The sequence below is a fragment of the Diadema antillarum genome, unplaced genomic scaffold, assembly GCF_040938485.1.
Source record: "Diadema antillarum isolate AM-2024a unplaced genomic scaffold, OU_Dant_1.0 seq00000377_RagTag, whole genome shotgun sequence".
Lineage (NCBI taxonomy): Eukaryota > Metazoa > Echinodermata > Echinoidea > Diadematoida > Diadematidae > Diadema > Diadema antillarum.
This window is the reverse complement of record NW_027271376.1, coordinates 720356-740421: the sequence shown is the minus strand read 5'-3', so window position 1 is coordinate 740421 and position 20066 is coordinate 720356. Positions and strand designations below refer to the sequence as shown.

The 20066-nt window shown below is 36.6% G+C and overlaps 1 protein-coding gene across 1 annotated transcript in view; it reads left to right on the top strand.

Annotated features, from left to right (window-relative positions):
* LOC139731529 (dihydrolipoyllysine-residue succinyltransferase component of 2-oxoglutarate dehydrogenase complex, mitochondrial-like) overlaps window positions 1-3897 on the top strand; it is a 51585-nt gene extending 47688 nt beyond the window's left edge. Inside the window, exons 13-15 of the mRNA XM_071642411.1 lie at window positions 845-928; window positions 1611-1778; window positions 3067-3897. Coding sequence (XP_071498512.1) covers window positions 845-928; window positions 1611-1778; window positions 3067-3201 — 387 coding nt within the window. The 3' untranslated portion in view covers window positions 3202-3897. The remainder of the gene's footprint in view (window positions 1-844; window positions 929-1610; window positions 1779-3066) is intronic.
* Window positions 3898-20066: the final 16169 nt, after the last annotated feature.

The following is a 20066-nucleotide window of genomic DNA, read 5'->3' as shown; positions in this document are numbered from 1 at the left end:
TTTTTTTAAAATAGAAAAATAGTGATATCTCCTTCATTATTCTATAGGCTTTTTGCAAAATTTCTACATGGTAGGATGTTTTGTGATACAACTGACCTACCCATATGCATCAAATGTGAAAACTCAAACATTTTTAAATCAATGTTCCCAATGGTAAACAGTACCTTAAACTGCCCTGTGTTAGAAGTGGGGGGGGGGGGGGGGGGGGGGTATTGAGAGAGAAAAATGTGTTGTAGGAAAGTTTTGATTGACCCGCTGCAACTTCCTGGCTTGGGAGAAGGGTGAGTAACCTGAAGCTTGAAACTTGGCATTGTGTTCACCTGTTATCACATTCTTATCTTGTTTTTATTGTGCATTATGTAACGATCCCAAGGTGAACCTGTTGCAAGCTAGCTCTTCATGTATCTGACTGCGCAATCTTCTTTTCAGGATTGCTTTGTGGTGTTTTTTTTTTTATTCGCAAATGAAAACCTCAATTTTTTTTTTGATGAATGTATGCAAGTACGTTTCATAGTTCTCTTTTTTTGTATCAATGAAACATGGTGCTTGCATAGTTGGTTCTCTGCTTTACAATATTGAAAATATAATTTTTTTTTCTTTTAGTCTCTCATTGAAGTCCTTGGTGTGATTCAAGTTGTGAGAATGATGTATTCTTTGTTTAACATAGGTGATGAAAAGGACAGTTGTGGTAGAAATAACATTCAGGCTAAGATTGTCTGCATCCTTCTTCATATCACCATTGATATGACTAGTATTTTCCATATATATCAAAAACTTGAAACCAGAGTTGATTGTGAAACAGCAATCTTGTTGTAACTCCTTATCTTGTATGTGTCCCTATTAGGGCCTGGTTGTACCCGTTCTTCGAAATGCGGATGCAATGAGTTACGCTGACGTGGAAAAAGGCCTCAATGAGCTTGGGGAGAAGGTAACAAGACACGTTTAGGTTGCTTCATGGATATTCTTCTTTGTTTGTGGTTAGGATGGTGCAAGGGGAATATGGAGAGTTCAAATCAGTGTTACTCCCATTTCCAATCAATAACATATTGGTAGACTGCAAATGTTGTCTGGGAGCCAATAATCATTTTTTTAATAATTTAAGCTTCCATGCTGGTTGAAAAATATGTGTATTCAAACAGTGAAAAGTGATACTAGTACTCCAAAAGTATTTAGAATAATGTTTGGACTTCTTACTTTCATTGAGAAATGCACTTTTTAACTGTGTGCCACATTATTCTGAGACTGTTACGTAGGAGCACTTTTAGAAAACTTTTTTTTTAGTTGTAGATATTTTGCATCAGTGATATCAAGACAAAAAGACTCATGCTTTAGAATAAGAGGATTTTTGGTAAACAACCATAAAAAGATACGACACATCAAGCATTGAAAGAAAATTATATAAGAAAATAGAATGACAAAATATTTTCGCTTCTCTCTCTGCAAAACCAGTAGGCTGTAGGACCTTAAATATGACAAAATTATTATCACGTTAGATAGCATTTGTCAGTGGTATTTGGCAGAAATGGAGCACATGTGCCCAAGAAAATTGACATTTTCCCCCCCCCTTGTAAGTTTTTCAAGTTCCAGTCCTTCCATTCTGTCCCGCACAGGCTCGCAGTGGCACACTGGCTGTTGAGGACATGGACGGGGGCACGTTTACCATCAGCAATGGGGGCGTGTTTGGATCCATGTTTGGCACACCCATTATCAACCCTCCCCAGTCGGCCATCCTGGGCATGCATGCCTCCTTTGACAGACCCGTCGCAATCAATGGCAAGGTAAGGTTGCTTTCTCTTTCCCCACTCTCTCTGGACATACATTTATCACCTGTACAATTGCTGATTTGAAGAGTCAAGGCAATATGCTTGAACTCCATGTTTGTTCTGTGTGGCATAGTTTGCCTATTCAGCATCAACACGACTTGGACTTGTTGAATGAGATGAACGTTGAGCTCTCGTGCCAACTTCTCAAATTGCACCTGCAGCCCATGAGGGTATCTATCTGAGATGGAATGCATTGTTCCTGAACCCCATTTCTCTTTCATTTTACCCCCTTAAAACTTCAATAGAGTTTCTTGTATAAGCAAAGAAAAAAAAAAGAGGCTTGTGGGAACTTCGTGTTGTAAGTTTGCCGATGATGTAAGTGCAATCCAGATACAGCCCGATGCGCACATACAAACACCCATTAAGTGTTATTGACTATCATCCAAATACATACATAGCCCTGACATTTTTGGTGGTGAAGCCCTAGTTCTTGCAAGAGGTGCTAATTAGGTAAAATTAAGTTGCATGTGTGTTCGATTGAAGCCACTGGAACTTTCTGACAAAATATTTTTCCTTAGTCTGAGTGCCTGTGCCTGACGTGAGCAACACATTAGAAGCCGTATTTTACCACATTTTGGGTTTTCTTTTTACTTAATTTAGGAAATGTGACCTTAAATGAGCAATATTAGAAGCCTTATTGCTTGACATTTTCTTCTTTCCTGACTTAGTTCACTTTTGGTGTCATTTTTTTTGTTTGTTTGTTGTTTTATCCAGTTATATTATCATTGTGAGTCAGATATACATATCTTGCATATCTACAAGGTTTAGTGGATGTGAAGAGTGCTTCCTGATAATGATGATCAGTAGTCACATTGGATGCATGGATGACTGTCGTAGAGTCATACTCTCATGAGGTGGGTGCTAGAAATGAAAGAAGTCAGCCTAGAGTTTTCACTATCACACAGTGCTGCTAAGAGCCTCTTCCTCTGGACTCAAACTTGTTGCTGAATGACTCATGTCTGCTGCTATCCTATCTTAGTAAAGACAGAAATGTCAGTGAAAGAAATGCCAGTTCACCCTTCGTCATGGTCATTCCGTGCTGGTGGCTAAGTGATAAATGATGATACTTGTTTGTGTCGCTGCAAGATTACCAAACAATTTCTCAGTGATGATGAGAAACATGCTATGTCACCATAGAAAAGATTTCTTGGCAGCGAAGCAGAAAAGGAGAAACATATTTGTACCATATTCGTTGTGCTTGACTCTCTTTATCATGTATTCTTTTTTTATGCCTTCCTTCCAGGTGGAGATCAGGCCGATGATGTACATTGCCCTGACTTACGATCACAGACTAATCGATGGGAGGGAAGCTGTCACCTTCCTCAAGAAAATCAAGGCCGGTGTGGAAGATCCTCACATCTTTTTACTAGATATGTGATGCGTTGGACCCCCTGGGCATATTTAATAGATTAAATTTGAAGCGAGGGAATTTCCTTCGATAAGGAACAGCATTTTGAATTCACGATATGTAATACAAAAGATAGATAAGGAGAAATTGATTGATGATGAATTCTTAATGACTCAAACTCCTTTCATCCTTGAGTGAGATATGTTCATCATACCTCGATATATCTGTCATGACAATATTGCAGGTCATCCACTTGTGCTTCAATTCAATCAGGTCTATTTCAGTAAGCATGTATGCAGCAACAGTTTGGCAATGTGCACAGAAACAATGTGCTTTGGGTTTTTGGTTCTTGTTTTTCAGTTGCCATTCATGTGTTGAAACTTGTGCTTGTTAAAGACTTGTACAATGTAAGTGTTAGTGAGCACTAGACAAAAAATATGCACCAAACTATATTAAAAAAAAGAAGAAAAGGTCAGTGCAGTTGTTAATTGCGGTATGTTTACGTTTCATCATAGTCCTTACATTTTAATGACTGATGACACTGGGTCATTCAAATTCACTGTTGTCAATAGTGGAATATATATGAGAAATATTGACATGAAATATATGCATTGCTTCTTGCTGAGGAAGAGAGTTTTCTCTTTTTGCTTGTCTGTGTTACACTTCTCACTGTCTTCCCTGGCATTGCAGCTTTTTCGATTTTTTGCTAATCCTAGACAGTGTTTGTTTGAGAGATTTCCCAAATTCTAATGAATTTCCCGAATTAATCATCATCAAGTTATCCAATGCTGCATGTATCATATTCATTTAACCCTTGCATTCTTCTGCAATGCAGTTTGGTCATCCTGTGATGAATCCTAATCAGCTTTTCCAGGGTGTATAGATGTCAAAAGGGGGGCAGGTATGACAGAGGGTAAACACCCTAGATTAAGACCCCCTTCGAAAGGTTTCATCATTGAATGGGATGAAGAAAACTCATTTTTGAGAATCTTCATCTCTTTTTATCTCTTTCTTCAACCTTGATATTTTGCCAAAGTATATTTCATATGGCTCTCTAAGTAAAACTTAAGTTTATGTTTCTGATTTTGTTTTCTTCTCAAACTGCATTCTCTACAGTAATAAAAGTGCGTAGTCATATCCATGGATTTGAATAGAAATACTTTTAATCAGGGAACTGTGGCAAGGAGGGTAACATTGATTTGAGATTTCAGTGTCTGACAAACCATGAGAGGTGGTCTCTTTTCTTGTTTATGTTTGCACAAAATATATTTCTGCATTTTATCTCGACCTATTTTCCATTGGTGGGAGAACCAAAGGGTGTGGTTTGTGTTCCTCTACTCATGTTATATGCAATTAGAATTCTGTAATATTACTCACAAAGGAAAAAAGATTCTTCACAGTTTAATGGATTTCAATTTTTCTCGGCTAATGGTAGCCAAGAATGAGACATTATATTAATTTGTTACCATTTTATGATGTTTTCGACAAGATGGTCATCTTTTATCTCAAAGCTCTTTAGTCCTGAGGGGAAAAAAAATTATAACAATGAATTATTGTGTGACAATCGATATCAGTCTAGTCACAAGTGGTGCATAGAATTTGAAGTAAATATCTTGGGTGTTATCAGTCAGACAGGGTGCATCATCTTGAATTCAACCATCTATAATGGACACTCCCTGCCAGTAGAGCATTTCTTAGAATAGAAGAGTGGATATCATACCACGCAAGTCTTCGTTACAGTTAGGGCCACTGGCATTTTGGGTTGTTGTTTTTTTTTCGCTGCTAATGCTTTCAACGTTCTCACGTTTTTCGTTGAGGCAATCGTACCGAACGCAACAACCGTTTATGTACACTGACATGAAATATGGCTATCTGGGATAGATGTGCCAATTGTTATCACGTAGTCATTGTGAATGTGTGCGTCTGTCTGTGTCTGTGTCTGTGGTATCGAACCGCTCAAATAGCATAGCCGCACGCAGGCCATCACCAAATTGCATCATGTGTATTCTTCCGCACATTTTGTGTAAAGCATTAAGCACATGCATTGTACCCATACAATGTGTGCTTGTTACATGCACTCTGTTTTTGATGTTCTGTTGCTAGAGAAACTCGGTATCACTCGTACACCTGCACAGTGAAAAACAGGTATAAAGGTGCAGAACTTTTTACCAATCATTCAACATTACAGAGCTATTTTGTTGTATCAGAATTATGTTTGTTAGTTATGTCTTGTAGTAGGTAATACACTGCACTACCATGTGGTGCTCTCTTGTGAAGGATCAAAAAGAAGGCATTATATCAGCTGTCTTCGCCATCTAACGCAAAATGTCGGTGCAGTTTACAGTTTTATGAGCCCCACGCTGTGGCCGTATGATATAGTTCATAAATGTGTTCATGTAATACCCATTTGATAATTCAAGAACAAACAGACAAACAAAGGAAAATGGGAAAATTGTATCAATTGGTAAGCACAGAGTGGAGTCACATTCACATTCACCTGGAATTGCTGATAATTCAGGTCATATTGGCCCTGCCATATCAAGGCTCTAGGAGTACTGTGTGTAAAGCGGCATGGCAAAGGCATGACTTTGATATTATATGTGCTCCATATGCCAAACAGATCTGAAATCTTATGATTGGATCCTGAAATTCAGTAAAAATACTCTTGTCTCCTTGTGGGAGGTGGTGTAGAAGTGCTGATGACTTATAGGAGGGGGGAAAAAAAAGGACACTGTCAAAGCGTGTGATGGGAGAGTATAGAGTGTCCACTCGCTGACCAATTCATGGGTAAGTGAAATGCTTTGGGACCCTTGAAGAGTATGAGTGACCATGATGAAGTGGAATGCACAGCATTACTGTGCCAGAATTAGATCTCTCTGACCTATTAAAAGAGTTGAAATGTTTTACAATTCAAATGTTATGAATTATCCCTGTGTGTTGTAATTCTTGTTCATTCCTTCTTTTTTTTCTTTTCTTTTTTGATATTGGGATGTATGTATGTGTGAATGCATGCATGTATTTGTGTGTGTATATGCATTAATATATAATTTATATAAATATATATATATATATATATATATATATATATATATATATATATATATATTTATTTATTTATTTATTTATTTATGTGTATTTAGTTATATATACATACATGTATACATACATTCATAAATATTTATTGATATAATATATATACTGAGTATAATTATATACATACACATTGCAAACATACATCAACATACAGCACATTATGGCACACAGCCCTGATAGTAATTGTGGGTTTTCTGAGTAGAATGTATAGTGGGAGGTCATTAAAACCATTGAAATACATGTTTCGGTGTGTTGTGTGTGTTCTGTTTTGATCATGCTGTACTTTCTTTGCATGTAGACACAAAAATCATGTGTTTGTATTGATAGCAAGAAGAAAAAGAGGTGTCTAACCATTGAAGAACTTTAATCACTTTTAAGCTTGTTTTTCTGCAACTTCCTTTCTCATAATCAGTACAAAATCATTGATAGACGTGATAAGGCATGCTCAAAACATCAACAGTTGTTAAATTTTTCATGGGCTTCGTGTGTTATTTTGACTTCGTACAAAGATGGTACATTACAACTGTAAACCAGACTTGACTCGATTATTGATAACATACCTCAAGTTTATTAAGAAAACCTAACAATACACTGTATCTGCGTTCAGTGTCATTTCCATAGAACATTTATCGATTATCAGTTAAGTCAAGGTATCGCACATCAGATTTGTTATTTTTCATTTGTGTTATTGCTACAGGGCAGCCCTTTCAGTTAATAAACTGCTCTACTAAAGGACCCTGCACATTTAAAATATATACAAATACATGTATTCAAAAACACAAAACCACGACTAAAACAAAGGTATAGATACATAACACATGACAAACATAGGCAAGATTTCGCAAGATTACATTTCTTAAAAATGCACCAAAAAAAAAAAAATGAGTGAAAAAAGAAGACCCCCAAAACAAGGGGGAAAAATGGAGAAAGATACAATTAGCATACACATTAAAGCAACAGATTTATGAGATGTCAGTGTTTGTAATAGCGTATTAAATTCTTGTGTTTGATCAAGTAAACGAACGCTGAATGAGCCTACTTTCTCGATTTTAAAAGATATGAACTCGTTTCATTTTAAGAAAACACATTTCCTTCTTCAGTATCTGGTTCACACGGCATGCGACATTTTCACATAACATTGAAGACCGTTCTATAAATTCCTACGCCCTAAATGTTGAAGAAAACCGTTTGAATACCCGAAAACTGAAGAGAACAGAGACAAACATGGATCAAAATGCTCAAACGGGACCACGATGAATTCAACCTTCCTAGGCCATTCCCGCCCAGTTCACCACGTCCTCTGTTAGTAACCAACATGGGCAAAGCATTTGCCTTTGTCATGCGTTATGTCAACTGCTCCAAACAACTCCCATTTTCCAATCAAACTTTTCCGAAAGCGGGACATTTACCTCCGATATAGAAATGAAAAGAACCCAGTGGCTTCCTTCGTGCAGTTGACCAGTTTCTGATACTTATGACGTAACGACTGTTATTCCTGTATAAAAACCTGAAATGTATCTTTGTCGCTGGGGTCCGTTTCATGAAAGTCTTAAGAGAGATTGATTGTTCAGTAGATAGGTCACACTTATGAGAGACTTCACGAAATTAATTTAACCTCTCTGCATAGCTGCATTATGAGTGGGACTTTGGCCATTCTCTGTGATTTATGTAAACATCTTTATGCGATGACTTCATGAAACCAGGGAGGTGTCCACCTCCCTGATCCAACGGACCCCCAACGGATCCCTGGTGTAGGCGACTTCTTTTACCCCTGTATCGAAATAGGTCGGTAGCCGGCTCCTGGTCATACTTCTTGCCCTCTGATATGAGAAGTAAGTAACTGTTGTGAGTTGTCTCTCTTGTTGATAGATTTTTCATTACAGCAAAAGCGCGCCTTTTCTATCACCATCTTTTTTTTTTTTCAGGAGTTAGTGGTATGATGAAGTACATGTATATCACGACAGAAAATAAGATGTTATATCTTTGATCTTCACTCATGTTCAATATGTACATTGCATGCGTCATGCGCAAGTGAGGGCTGCTTGAATACTATTTTCTTATACAGTGCAAAATTGAGTGGTGTTGATCTGTCATTCTAACTTTATTTTCTCTTAAAACGCAAATTTCTATTCAGTGTAATTCACATTAAGAAAGAGATAAAAGTTCACATAAACTAATGTATTGTGAAGCAATTAACAAACAGAACTTTAAAACGAATCACACCGCAGACATTAGTTGAAAGATATCATGGTCAAAATAATGTTTTCTAGGCTTAATAATCCCTCAGCAACGAGGATAGTAACGGTAATGAAAATCATGATGATGATGATGGTGATGATAACAATAATAATGATGATAATGGTAATTAGAAAAAATAAAATGATAATAATAATAATAATAATAATGATAATAATAATAATAATGATGATGATGATGATAATAATAATAATAATAATAATAATAATAATAATAATAATAATAATAATAATGATAATGATAATAATGATACAAATAAAAAATTACTGTAAGAATAATAGGGATTATAATGCCAATGACAGAATCATATAAGAAAAAGAATGATAATAGAAATAGGGGGCCAAATGACAGCAGGATGCAGTAATATCGAAAGTCTGGTGTAATCAGGTCCTTTATGTAACATTGTCAAAGTAGACATTTTGTTGATTTTTTTTTTCATTTATCAAGTCGCATCTCTACAAATCAGACCATATTATTGCTTTTGTTCAATCTTGCCGCCGTCCCTTGGCTGCTACAGGGTTAGCGCCAGGAGATATTGGCCTTTGGTGGTGGGTCATCCATTCGCAGCACGCCGGGTTGAAACGACGGCAGAAGCGCTACGGAGGGAGAGCACAAGACATAAGACATCACATTAAAAGAATGACAAAAGCCTGAGAAAAGAGAAGCTTCGGAGGTGGAGCAAAGTTTACAAAGAGAAATTGCAGTGTAAGATGTTACCACCTTTCTCTGCTCTCACTTTTGATTATGTTGCAAACAGATTAACCTTTGCAGTCATGTGACGTTTATTGGGGGGTAAATAGGTCACCTTGAAAATTACTTCTGCGAATAGTTATTTCGTTTCCGGTAAAGATACCAGCAAAGATATCCGCGTCATCATTTCGTTTCGGTGTCCGTCTATCAGAGCAATGAAATGGCAAACGATTTCAATTGCCGTCAAGGAATCAAACACGGACAAGCATTTTGAACACAATAGATGGCGCTGTTTCTCTAGACGATACTGTCAACCGTACTCGCGTTCACCACCATGTGAATCAGCGCCGTTCTTTTTTGCTCACACCCACACCAAGCACCCCCCCCCCCCCGATTTCTGTCTCCTTTTTTTAAGTGATATCCACTTTTACAAGGGGACCTCTGGAAGCTTGCTTGGGGCGTGCATCGATCAAAAACTAAAATGGATTCAATGATAGTGTCTCCTTGCACTCCCACTTCTTTCATTTTGATACCAGCACCTGGCATGCCTTGGGTGAGATAGAGTTAGATGGTATAATATCCTCTTGTTCTTAATTTTTCTAGCACAACAATGATATCCGTTGTAATAAACATGACATGCAGAGTTTCGATGTTATCATACATTGTGCCAGACAGGTGAGACCTCACCTCCCTGATTGTGCTGATAATTATAAAAAGAGACCATCCTCCTACCTGGCTGGTCCAGGGGATCAGTTCCATTTTCGACGGAGGGTGATTTGTCGTAGTGCATCGTGTGATATCTGAAGCTGGAAAAAAGGTGAGAGAAAAAAAAACCCACAGATGAGCATATTGATAGAGAAATAAAGAATGATAGAAAGTATTAAGTCTTATGTACGTAGAAGTGCGAAGACATAACAAGGAAAGAGTGATAACAAGAATAGAAAAACAAAACCCAAAAGACACATGATAATATTGAAGTAGGCGAGAAAATCGAGTAACATCCAGCCTGCATGGTAGTTACCGCAGGAAATAGGATTTGGATATGGAGTAGAATTGATGTAATTTGCACTTTAAAAAAAGAAAGAAGCACATAAATACCAGTGGTAGTTAGCGATTCGACGGTAAGAAAGGAGGCGCAATGATAAGAAGAAACTTAGAAACTCCTGAGATAAACTGTATGATGTTCAATGCCCGTACATAGAAGTACCATTAAACAAATTGGAACAGTAAACAGACAATTATTACTGATACTATTCTGTGAGCAAAGTGGTACATCTTGCGACAGGGTGTGTAATCTTTGTGTAATGTGTCAAACTTTGTTGTTGTTGTTGTTGTTCATGTTGATTCCTGTTTCAGTACTAATAGGCCTACTAGTACTCTAGTAAGATTGTTTAGTGCCATTTCATTCTGTTTCAATGGTTCGTTTTTAAAGTGGGCAAATCATGGTAAGCAACCAGAGCGCTTCCTCTATTTTGTTTTTTCTGTCCCCGCAATGTAAAATTCTGTAAAGTTCTATCATTTCTGTAGGGTGCTGTGCTGATGTGGGAGGGAGGGGTGTAAAATGTCCGTGGATATTGTTGGAGGGCAACGAAAGTTTGTGACCAATGTCCTAGTCTACATTTAACCAAGACGATATTATTTGCCTCAACGGGGGACAAAAAACCCCAAACCAACACCAACAACGTAGAATAATTACATGTCGCGATTATCTCCTTAATCACGAACTTTCTGCGACACCGGGGCCAACTCTGAATGGGCATGCCATGTTATTACGGAGATTTCTTTACAGGTGTTCTGCGCGTCGCTAAGGCTTCACTGTTTCGACTAACGAAAGGCGAATCAGATTAACGGGTTGTTGAGATTTAACTTTCTCTTTCTTTCTTTGTGTCGGTCTCTCTCCCCCTCTCCTTTCGCTCCCTCTTCTTTTATATTTTTCTTAACACTTTATCTTTTCTCTCTCTTTTCGCGAGATAACATAATCGAGAAAATGCCTTAAAAGATTACATTATCCGAAAAATGGACAAAGAAGAGTGAAGGGAGAAAACTAAAAGAATTCATGAAAGCTGGTATTGCACAGGTTTCCTTGTTATCGAGATCTCATAGATGAATACAGAGAATTCTTTACAGAAGTAGACAATCAAATTTTTAAAATGAGGAAAGTAGTAGTTATTTCTTTTTTTTTTCTTTTACAGGTTGGTAAGCACGGTAAAGTAGGTCGATGAACCAAGATATTTGAAATGTCCAGTCCCAATCGAACTCGAATTCAAGTTGTTAATCGGCAATAAAGTATAAATTCTCCGATGAGCTGTGCACTGCTCTCTTTTGATAAAAGTTACGCTGATACTTTAGGTTATGGTAAGGTTATATCTATTTAACGATTTGCAAAAAGGACCTTGTGTGGGTTACCATTTCTTACTTTCTCTTACTTACAATAGTTTACCTCTACTATTATCACAAAATGCTCTGATTTTCATGTTTACTAATTACAAATTATCTTAATCATACCTATGTATTTCGATTCATGTTATTACTAAATGAATGAATAGGCCTAACTGATAATGTGAATTAAATCATATTCATTGAAATGCGTCTAATAGCTATGATAAGTATCAGATCTGATATCAGTTCATGGATACATATCAAATTCATTCCTGCATTTCTTACACATTCGTGTCATCTTAAGTTGGATAATTAGGCTCCTAAGTCTGACAGCAAATTCGTTGCGATATGCAATCACTATTCAGTCACTTTAGTTCCATGGAACGAAATACGACATCAGAGGCATTGTTCACCCATTTGTTATGTTCTAGTTATATACAGTAATAATTTCAGCAAAATGGATTCCACGAATATGTTCTAAAATGAATATCTTCCAGCGTTTAATTTGGTTAATCTCTTCCAGTTTGAATTTGAATTTCAATTCATTTATTTTCATTCTTTGCTTTCAACAAAACCTAACACAAAATATATCAGGAATTTTATAATAAGCATTGTTGAATGATAGTAGTCATGTTGATCGTTTCCCTGTTTAATCTTGACTGTATCTATTCATTGTGGGATCATTGTGCTGTGTGATTTTAAAAACAGTTAAACAGTTTGATACGCTTTCTCTTCCCATGATATTCTTCTATCTTAAATGTTGATTTTTTCCCCTATTGAGACAGTTTGCAACTTATCAAATATTGATACTAAAGCAATTGCCTTATCGATTGATTCATCATTTCACAAGCTGAATTTTAAGCAGACATAGAGTTTCAAGTCTCCGTAAATAATGAAGACATAAAACAACTACAGTATTGTATCTTTCTTTTTTTCTGTTGTCGTGGTGAACGAATTTTGTGTTAGAGATTAAGAAGTTACCATATAAGTTGCAGGAACAAACAGGTATGTATGCCGACTGTTTTTACAACGAGCCATTCCTACAGCGGAAGTATACACGCTTCATGTCACAAGCGCAGCTATCGGTTAGCTCTGTCCGGTGTCAGAAATAACCAAAGAAAAAGAAGTCAATACATTCTGGCATTGTGGAATCGAGCCATGCTCTATACAACACACCAACAAACAATAGCTATTGTAAACCCGAGAGATTGTGCGAGATTGAAGATGTTACCCCAAACATGAATGTGTTACACGTTAATCCCTCCCTTATTCAACGTAGGAGATTTGACAGCCTGGCGCCGTTGCTATGACAACGAGAAGGTTTACGCATGATACTTTGTTGGGCAATAATATCAGAAAGACGACAACAACCCCGAGAAGACGACAAACAGAGAGAAGAGAGAGAAATGCATGAGATATCGGCTTAAAGTCTAAGTTATTGTAAAACATTAAGGAAAGGCTGAGAACGGAAACCCCTCTCGTGTCGCGTTTATGGAGCTGCAGTGCGTTGTTTTCCGTGTATAGGAAACCTTCTCACTGTCGAGGCCTGGTGCAGGATTACCCTGATTAGCGAGCCTTCATCCCCCGCCAGATCCCCGCCAGCTAATGGGCCTTTGTGCGCTCCCCTTGTATCGTGTTTCCGCGCGGAATTCATTCCCGACTCAAATCCAAAATGGATGATATTTTATCCGACCTTGCTTTTAGCAAATCCTTTTCATATTGCTTCAGCGCTGTTTACTTTTTGATGCCTGACTGTGAGTAGGCCTTACCCGAGCATTAGTCTCAACTCTTGGGGATTATCCGCCTTGGATTTGCATCATAACTTTTGGGGTTCCTGCGAACACATTTCGACAATGTTTGAGGGAGAAAACTGACTTGTAAGTTACCAGTTGATTACGCTCAGCATGTGATCCAAGGAAACATGCTCCGCTGAGTAATTGTTGTAAAAAGGAAGCACGTTTTACTAAAGACGAATTGGTAACCACTTGAATCTACCTCCCTAAAATAGTCTTCGTTCTTTTTATAGTGCACCTAATATGACTTGCCTATGTTATTTTTTTTCTTCTTTTTCATTTTATACCCTTTACCCCGGTTGTGCTCCGCGGAACTATATTTCACCAAATAGCTTTCTCGGCACAACGCAAAAACGACCACCATGACTACACTGAGATATAATCGAATATGTTCTATTCTTCCCAGAACTATGTTTTATGGTTGTGTTGTAATCCATATTGCTATGAATTCCCCATAAAAATTAGTTTCGTGGATCCTCTCGATCTAAGCCCATTCTGATTTATTCCAGAACAAAGGTGTGAGATTTTCTATTTTTTTCATTATTATGTTTATGCAAAGCAATTCAGCTCTAATGTATTTCGTCTTGTTGTCAAAAACTTGAATCAAAGAATGAGATCATTATGGAAATTGTTAACTTGTACCCCAAATGAAATAAAATAAACACTCACTATCTTTCGTGACAATATCACGTTTTATCTTCCTGACAGTAAAGTAACTTCTCTCTTACAATGCGTCATCTTATCAAAGCAATACTTTGAAAGATTACCAAAATGTAGGTTGATGTATAGCCTACAAAATAATTAATGCTCCTAATTCATAATGATCTTATTGAATATCATGAGTGTGCATTATGTGATTCAGCCATCGATGTTTTCCCTAATCTTGATTATGATTGTCAACCTTGTCATTTTGGTTACCTCGCACATCAAATAGATTTGTTTGAACTTGATTGCCAAAAGCGTGGACAAAATAGGATGCATCACGAATGTCACTGATGCAGGGCTTTTCCGCGACCCGCCGATGGAACACGTTTTCTGCTGCAACAAAGTTTGAAGATTGAGTTTACATTAATTTTGGTACATTTTGTGCGAGTGAATTAACGTTTTCCACTTCGGATAATATCACACGTTTGATAAGAGAAAACATAATAGTTGTCCCTATCAACAGAAACTGTGGCAATAGAGCATTCAATACAAAAATAAATTCCGAAATTCAAAGCGAAGAGATCTATGTAATATCACTCACTTGAAAATGCAACTATTTCAAAACGCCTGTATAGGATAGATGCATTCCAAAATTGATTTGATCAGCGCTTTATTTTTGTTTTTGTTTTAAAGAATATTTTATTCTTCATCAATGGAAACATAATATACAAATAAATTGATACAAAATTCTCCGGACCAATTTTATAGTCCTTTACATCAATGAATGCAAAACTGATATCAAAAACTTAACATCGGTTTAACATGTTTTGATACACTCTGGTACATTTTTTTTCATAATCCCTATACACAATCCATATGAATATACACAATCCATATGAATATTGTTTCGATTCGATCCTATTTTCGCTGAATTGTTTTAATGTTTGTGTATATCAAAGCTGCCATTCGTTAAAAGAGCATCCAGCTTCTTGAAAATTCTCACTTAATGAAGTTGACAGTACCCAATAGACACTTATTACAAAGAAAAAGAGCAATACATGAGCAATACACAGTATCAGGGGTGCTTTTCGAAACACCGCTTAGCGCCTGGTACGAGTATGACTTAAAGCTCTGCGGTTTGACAGTGATGCGGAATGTCGCCCTATCAGGATGACTGAGGGGAATGAGAAGAGAAGGATTATCCTTTCGCTACGGAAATCTGAGAAACACAGAAAGCTTACTAGTATAGAACTTACATTCTTTTGACTTTTTTTCTCTCTAGCCCTACAATTAGCGCATTATGAACATGATGAGATGACTCGGCAAAAACGCCATAAAAAAAATGAACAATTCGAAGGCATTATCTACGAGTACAGAAAGGGTATATAATACATATGATACTATACAGGGCGTATCAAAAAAAAAAGTTACACTTTTGAAAAAATTGTCTAAATTACATTTCAAAATATTTGGAAGATTTTTTCATATTTATGGATACCCAATAGTCTCATCTATCAAGTGCAATCAACAAAACAAATTTTTGTTCACGCTTGACTGAACACTGACGCTCTTTGCCCAGAGTATGAAAAATAGCTTGCGCCAAATTGAAAGAAGATGGAAAATTCAGCCAGCAGTCCAAATACACCACGTAAGTGTTCTCTTTCAAACAAATTGCTCTTTTTTTACAGTTACAGTTTTTACTATGTTATGATAGTTTAGGAATTTTCTGGTGATTTTATGTAACGTTTTAAATGATTCCATTCTGTTATAGAAGGTTGATTAACAACATCAAGATCTTTTAAGCACAGTTATCATGCACAAACATATCGAACCCACATGCCAGTCACTCAGTCAAGAAGAAAAGTACAAAATTAATGCATCCTCAGATCATTCAATCAACCCAATCAATCAATCAATCCATCAATCAATCAATCAATCCATCAATCCATCAATCCATCAATCAATCAATCAATCAATCAATCAATCAATCAATCAATCATATCGTATCAATCAGCCAATCCAATCAATCAAATCAAGCAATCAACCAATCAACCAAGCAAGCAAGCAATCGATCATTCATTCAATCAATCAATTAATCAATCAATCAGTCAGTCATGTCACAATTGTATGCATGTTTAAAGTGGCAGATCGACATAGGGAATATCACCTCCTTCCCGTGTCTTAAAGGCTCGGTTTTTTGTTTTGCTTAGGTTTTTGGTATTTTGTTCATCCAAAATGGCCACTGCTCTCTTCCCTTGTTGTTTTCACCACCAGCCCCTTTACTCATGTATTGATGGGTTGATTGATTGATTGATCGATCGACTGATTGATTGATTGATTGATTAATTGGTCAATCAATTGATTGATTAATGGGATGAATGATTTGAATGTTCATTAATTTGGTACCACTATACACATTAATGAATAACTGGCGTATGGTATTGATGTGTCCGAGTATTGTGAAAACTGTGCTTTAAAGATCTTTGAGTAATTACATACTCTAATTCTCACCAATTGATTTAGAAATGAAATCATTTAGATTGCTATAAAGCTGACAAAAAAATCTCAGACTATCATAACATAATCAAAGCTTTAAGCAAAAGAACAATTTGCTTGAATAGGAGCACTTATTTGGACTGCTGGCTGAATTTTCCATCTTCTTTCAATTTGGCGCAAGTCATTTTTCACACTCTGGACAAAAGGCGTCAGTGTTCAGCCAAGCGTGAACAAAAATTTGTTTTGTTGATTGCACTTGATAGATGAGACTATGGGGCATCCATAAATATGACAAAATCTTCCAAACATTTTGAAATGTAATTTAGACAAATTTTTCAAAAGTGTTGCGTTCTTTTTGATACGCCCTGTATAGGCAAAATGCATCAGCTTTTATGAATTCAACTAGTGTTTTTTTAATTGTTTTGTCTTTTGTTCGTTTGTTTTTCTTTTTGTTTTCTTTTTTCACAAGAGACGATACTTCTAAAGTGCAAAGGAAGTATTGGACACTAAGATCATTTCCAGAAGATTACTTGATTTTTTTGCCTTTAAGTGCGTGGAATCTCCATATTTCTGATTTCCATCCTGCAACTAACGCAGAAAAAAAATCTCATGATATCTCTATGGAAACAGCTATGAAAATGTGTAAGGCCATACCATAGCCTCAATTGTTTTGTGCAGTAATAATTGATTTATCATTAATATGGTGGAGCTGAATAAATGTTGGAAATGTCCTAAAATGAAAGTAACACCAGGAATTGCTAACTATGAGTCCTAAAAAAATACAAAGAAACAGTAAAATTCTGCACCATTGCAAGAAGCAATGGTATACATCATTTCGAGCATTTGAATACTCACGTTTCGAGGAAGTGGCTGAAGGCAGATCGATTGAAGAAGTCGTTCCGATCCCAATTATCCATGACGCCTGACGTCGCTGACCTTGCCCCGCCGTGGTAATCGTACGGGTAGTCGAAGGTGTTTTCGGAGGCTAAAATGGTGCTCAGAAGCCGTATGTAGCACGCTGCGCCGCGAAGGACCTAAAGGAACGAGAAAGAAAGAAGGGGGGGGGTCGAGACGAAGAAATATAGAAGCAGGAGAAGATAACTTGGACAGGGGTGCGTTTTTAATTTTGCATTTGAGGTGCCTGTGAAAGGAAATATTCTCTTCAACCAAACTTCCAAACTTCCAAATGAACAAAAAGATCTAGGAGTATAGTAAACCAGGTCATAATACATTTAGATGCTATCAGAGATAAATACCAAGTTATTCGTGACGAAAGCAGTAGTGGCCTAGGTGAGTGCCAAAAGGGAAAGCAAATTGGGTCCAAGGAATGAATTTAAATTTTAAATCTTCGACTGTATAATCACATCTTTACCAAACGTTAATAGGAAACATTCTGAGCATCAGAGGGTACAAAGGTAATCAAATCGGTCAGATTTCCCCATAGCGGTGTCAAAGATGTCTGTGTGTGTGTGGGGGGGGGGGGGGCAAGGACGCAATATCAAGTGCATTAAAAAATAAAAAGTAACACATTGGATCTCCACTGCACTGTCTAAATTCCAGAAACATTAATTGTGAATAACTTCTTCATATCAATCTCTTGCGGTATTGTGTGTATTGCTGAAAAAAAAAAGAAGCAACAAGCATGACAAAACACCTGTCTTTGTAGCGTCACCAAAGGGCTCATAGATAAAATTACCTTTGTCACGATTTCCTTGAAATTGATACTCACCAGCTCTGACAGGAAGATTTCTTTTGCAGGGTAAATACGGAATACTAAATTCTTTCGAAGGTACACGTTGCTTCTCTCTTCGAATCATGTACATTGTAATCTGTATTTTGATGTTTTCTGTGATACTGAAAAGAATTTTGATTTATGTATGAAAGTATGTTGAAGAAAATCGAATCAAATGAAGTAAAATCAGACCACATCGAATCAAAGAGTGTCTTGGGGTTGGGATACTGAAGGAATATTTTTGGTACGAGTTGAAGGATTCATTGTCAGACATCAGTTTTGCCAGAATTAATACAAATGTATTGGTCGATATGATTGGGTCGATACAGAATAGTTTACCATCCACTTGCCAAGTGAAGCAGATAGATGTGTTAAAAGGAGATTTTAGGTGATTAACTTTGGTATTGCTATATGCTGTAATATTTCTAGAATCAGCGAAGGCTAGATTTTAGATCTTAGATTGTATTTTTTTGGACTGGCAAGAATTATGTAAATTAGATTGTATTTATCTCAAACTAAAATCGAAGGGAACCGATAAGGTCGAGAATCTCAACTGTCCTATTGTGACGAACTTCGTCTCTATCGCTGCTTTTGAACCAATCACGATCACGTCCTGTAAGTGACATTGATACTTATATTCCAAAAGCCTTGGCGAAGAGCCAGGAATAAGTCACCATTTTGTCGTAAGTTGTCATTCTAAGCAACCATCTTACTGATAAGACTTGAAACAGCTGCATCGATGATATTATGTTTCTTTCTGAAACCAAACTGCATAGAGCGATATATAATTTGTCAAATCTCTATCTACTTTATATACAGAGCGTATAAAAAAGTTACACTTTTGAAAACATTTTCATGATTACATCTCAAAATGTTTCGGAGATTTTTTTCATATTAATGGATGCCAAATAGTCTAATATATCAAGTGTAATCAACAAAGCAAATTTTTGTTCACGCTTGGCTGAACACTGACGCTCTTTGTCCAGAGTGTGAAAAATGACTTGCGCCAAATTGAAAGAAGATGGAAAATTCAGCCAGCAGTCCAAATAAGTGTTCTCATTCAAACAAATTGCTCTTTTGCCCTCAGTTTTGATTATGTTATGATAGTTTAGGAATTTTCTGGCGATTTTCTGTCACGTTTTAAATGATTCCATTGTGTTATGGAAGGTTGATTAACAACATCAAGATCTTTTAAGCGCAGTTATCACAAATCATGCACAGACATATCGAACCCACATGCCAGTCACTCAGTCAAGAAGAAAAGTACAAAATTAATGCATCCTCAGATCATTCAACCAACACAATCAATCCAATCAATCAAGCTGACAAAAAAAAAAAAAAATCTAAGACTATAATAACATAATCAAAGCTTTAAGCAAAAGAGCAATTTGTTTGAATGGGAGCACTTATTTGGACTGCTGGCTGAATTTTCCATCTTCTTTCAAATTGGCGTAAGTTATTTTTCACACTCAGGACAAAGAGCGTCAGTGTTCAGCCAAGCGTGAACAAAAATTTGTTTTGTTGATTGCACTTGATAGATGAGACTATTGGGCATCCATAAATATGAAAAAAAATCTCTCCAAATATTTTGAAATGTAATTTAGACAATTTTTTTTTCAAAAGTGTAACTTTTTTTATACGCCCTGTAGTTTGATAGACGAGGAATAAGGCCTCCTGATTATCGTGAATCTGTCAATACAATGTTACTTGAGGAATGGCGCTGTTGCATATAACATGATGTATATATATATATATATATATATATATATATATATATATAGTTATATATACATATATCGTACACACACAAA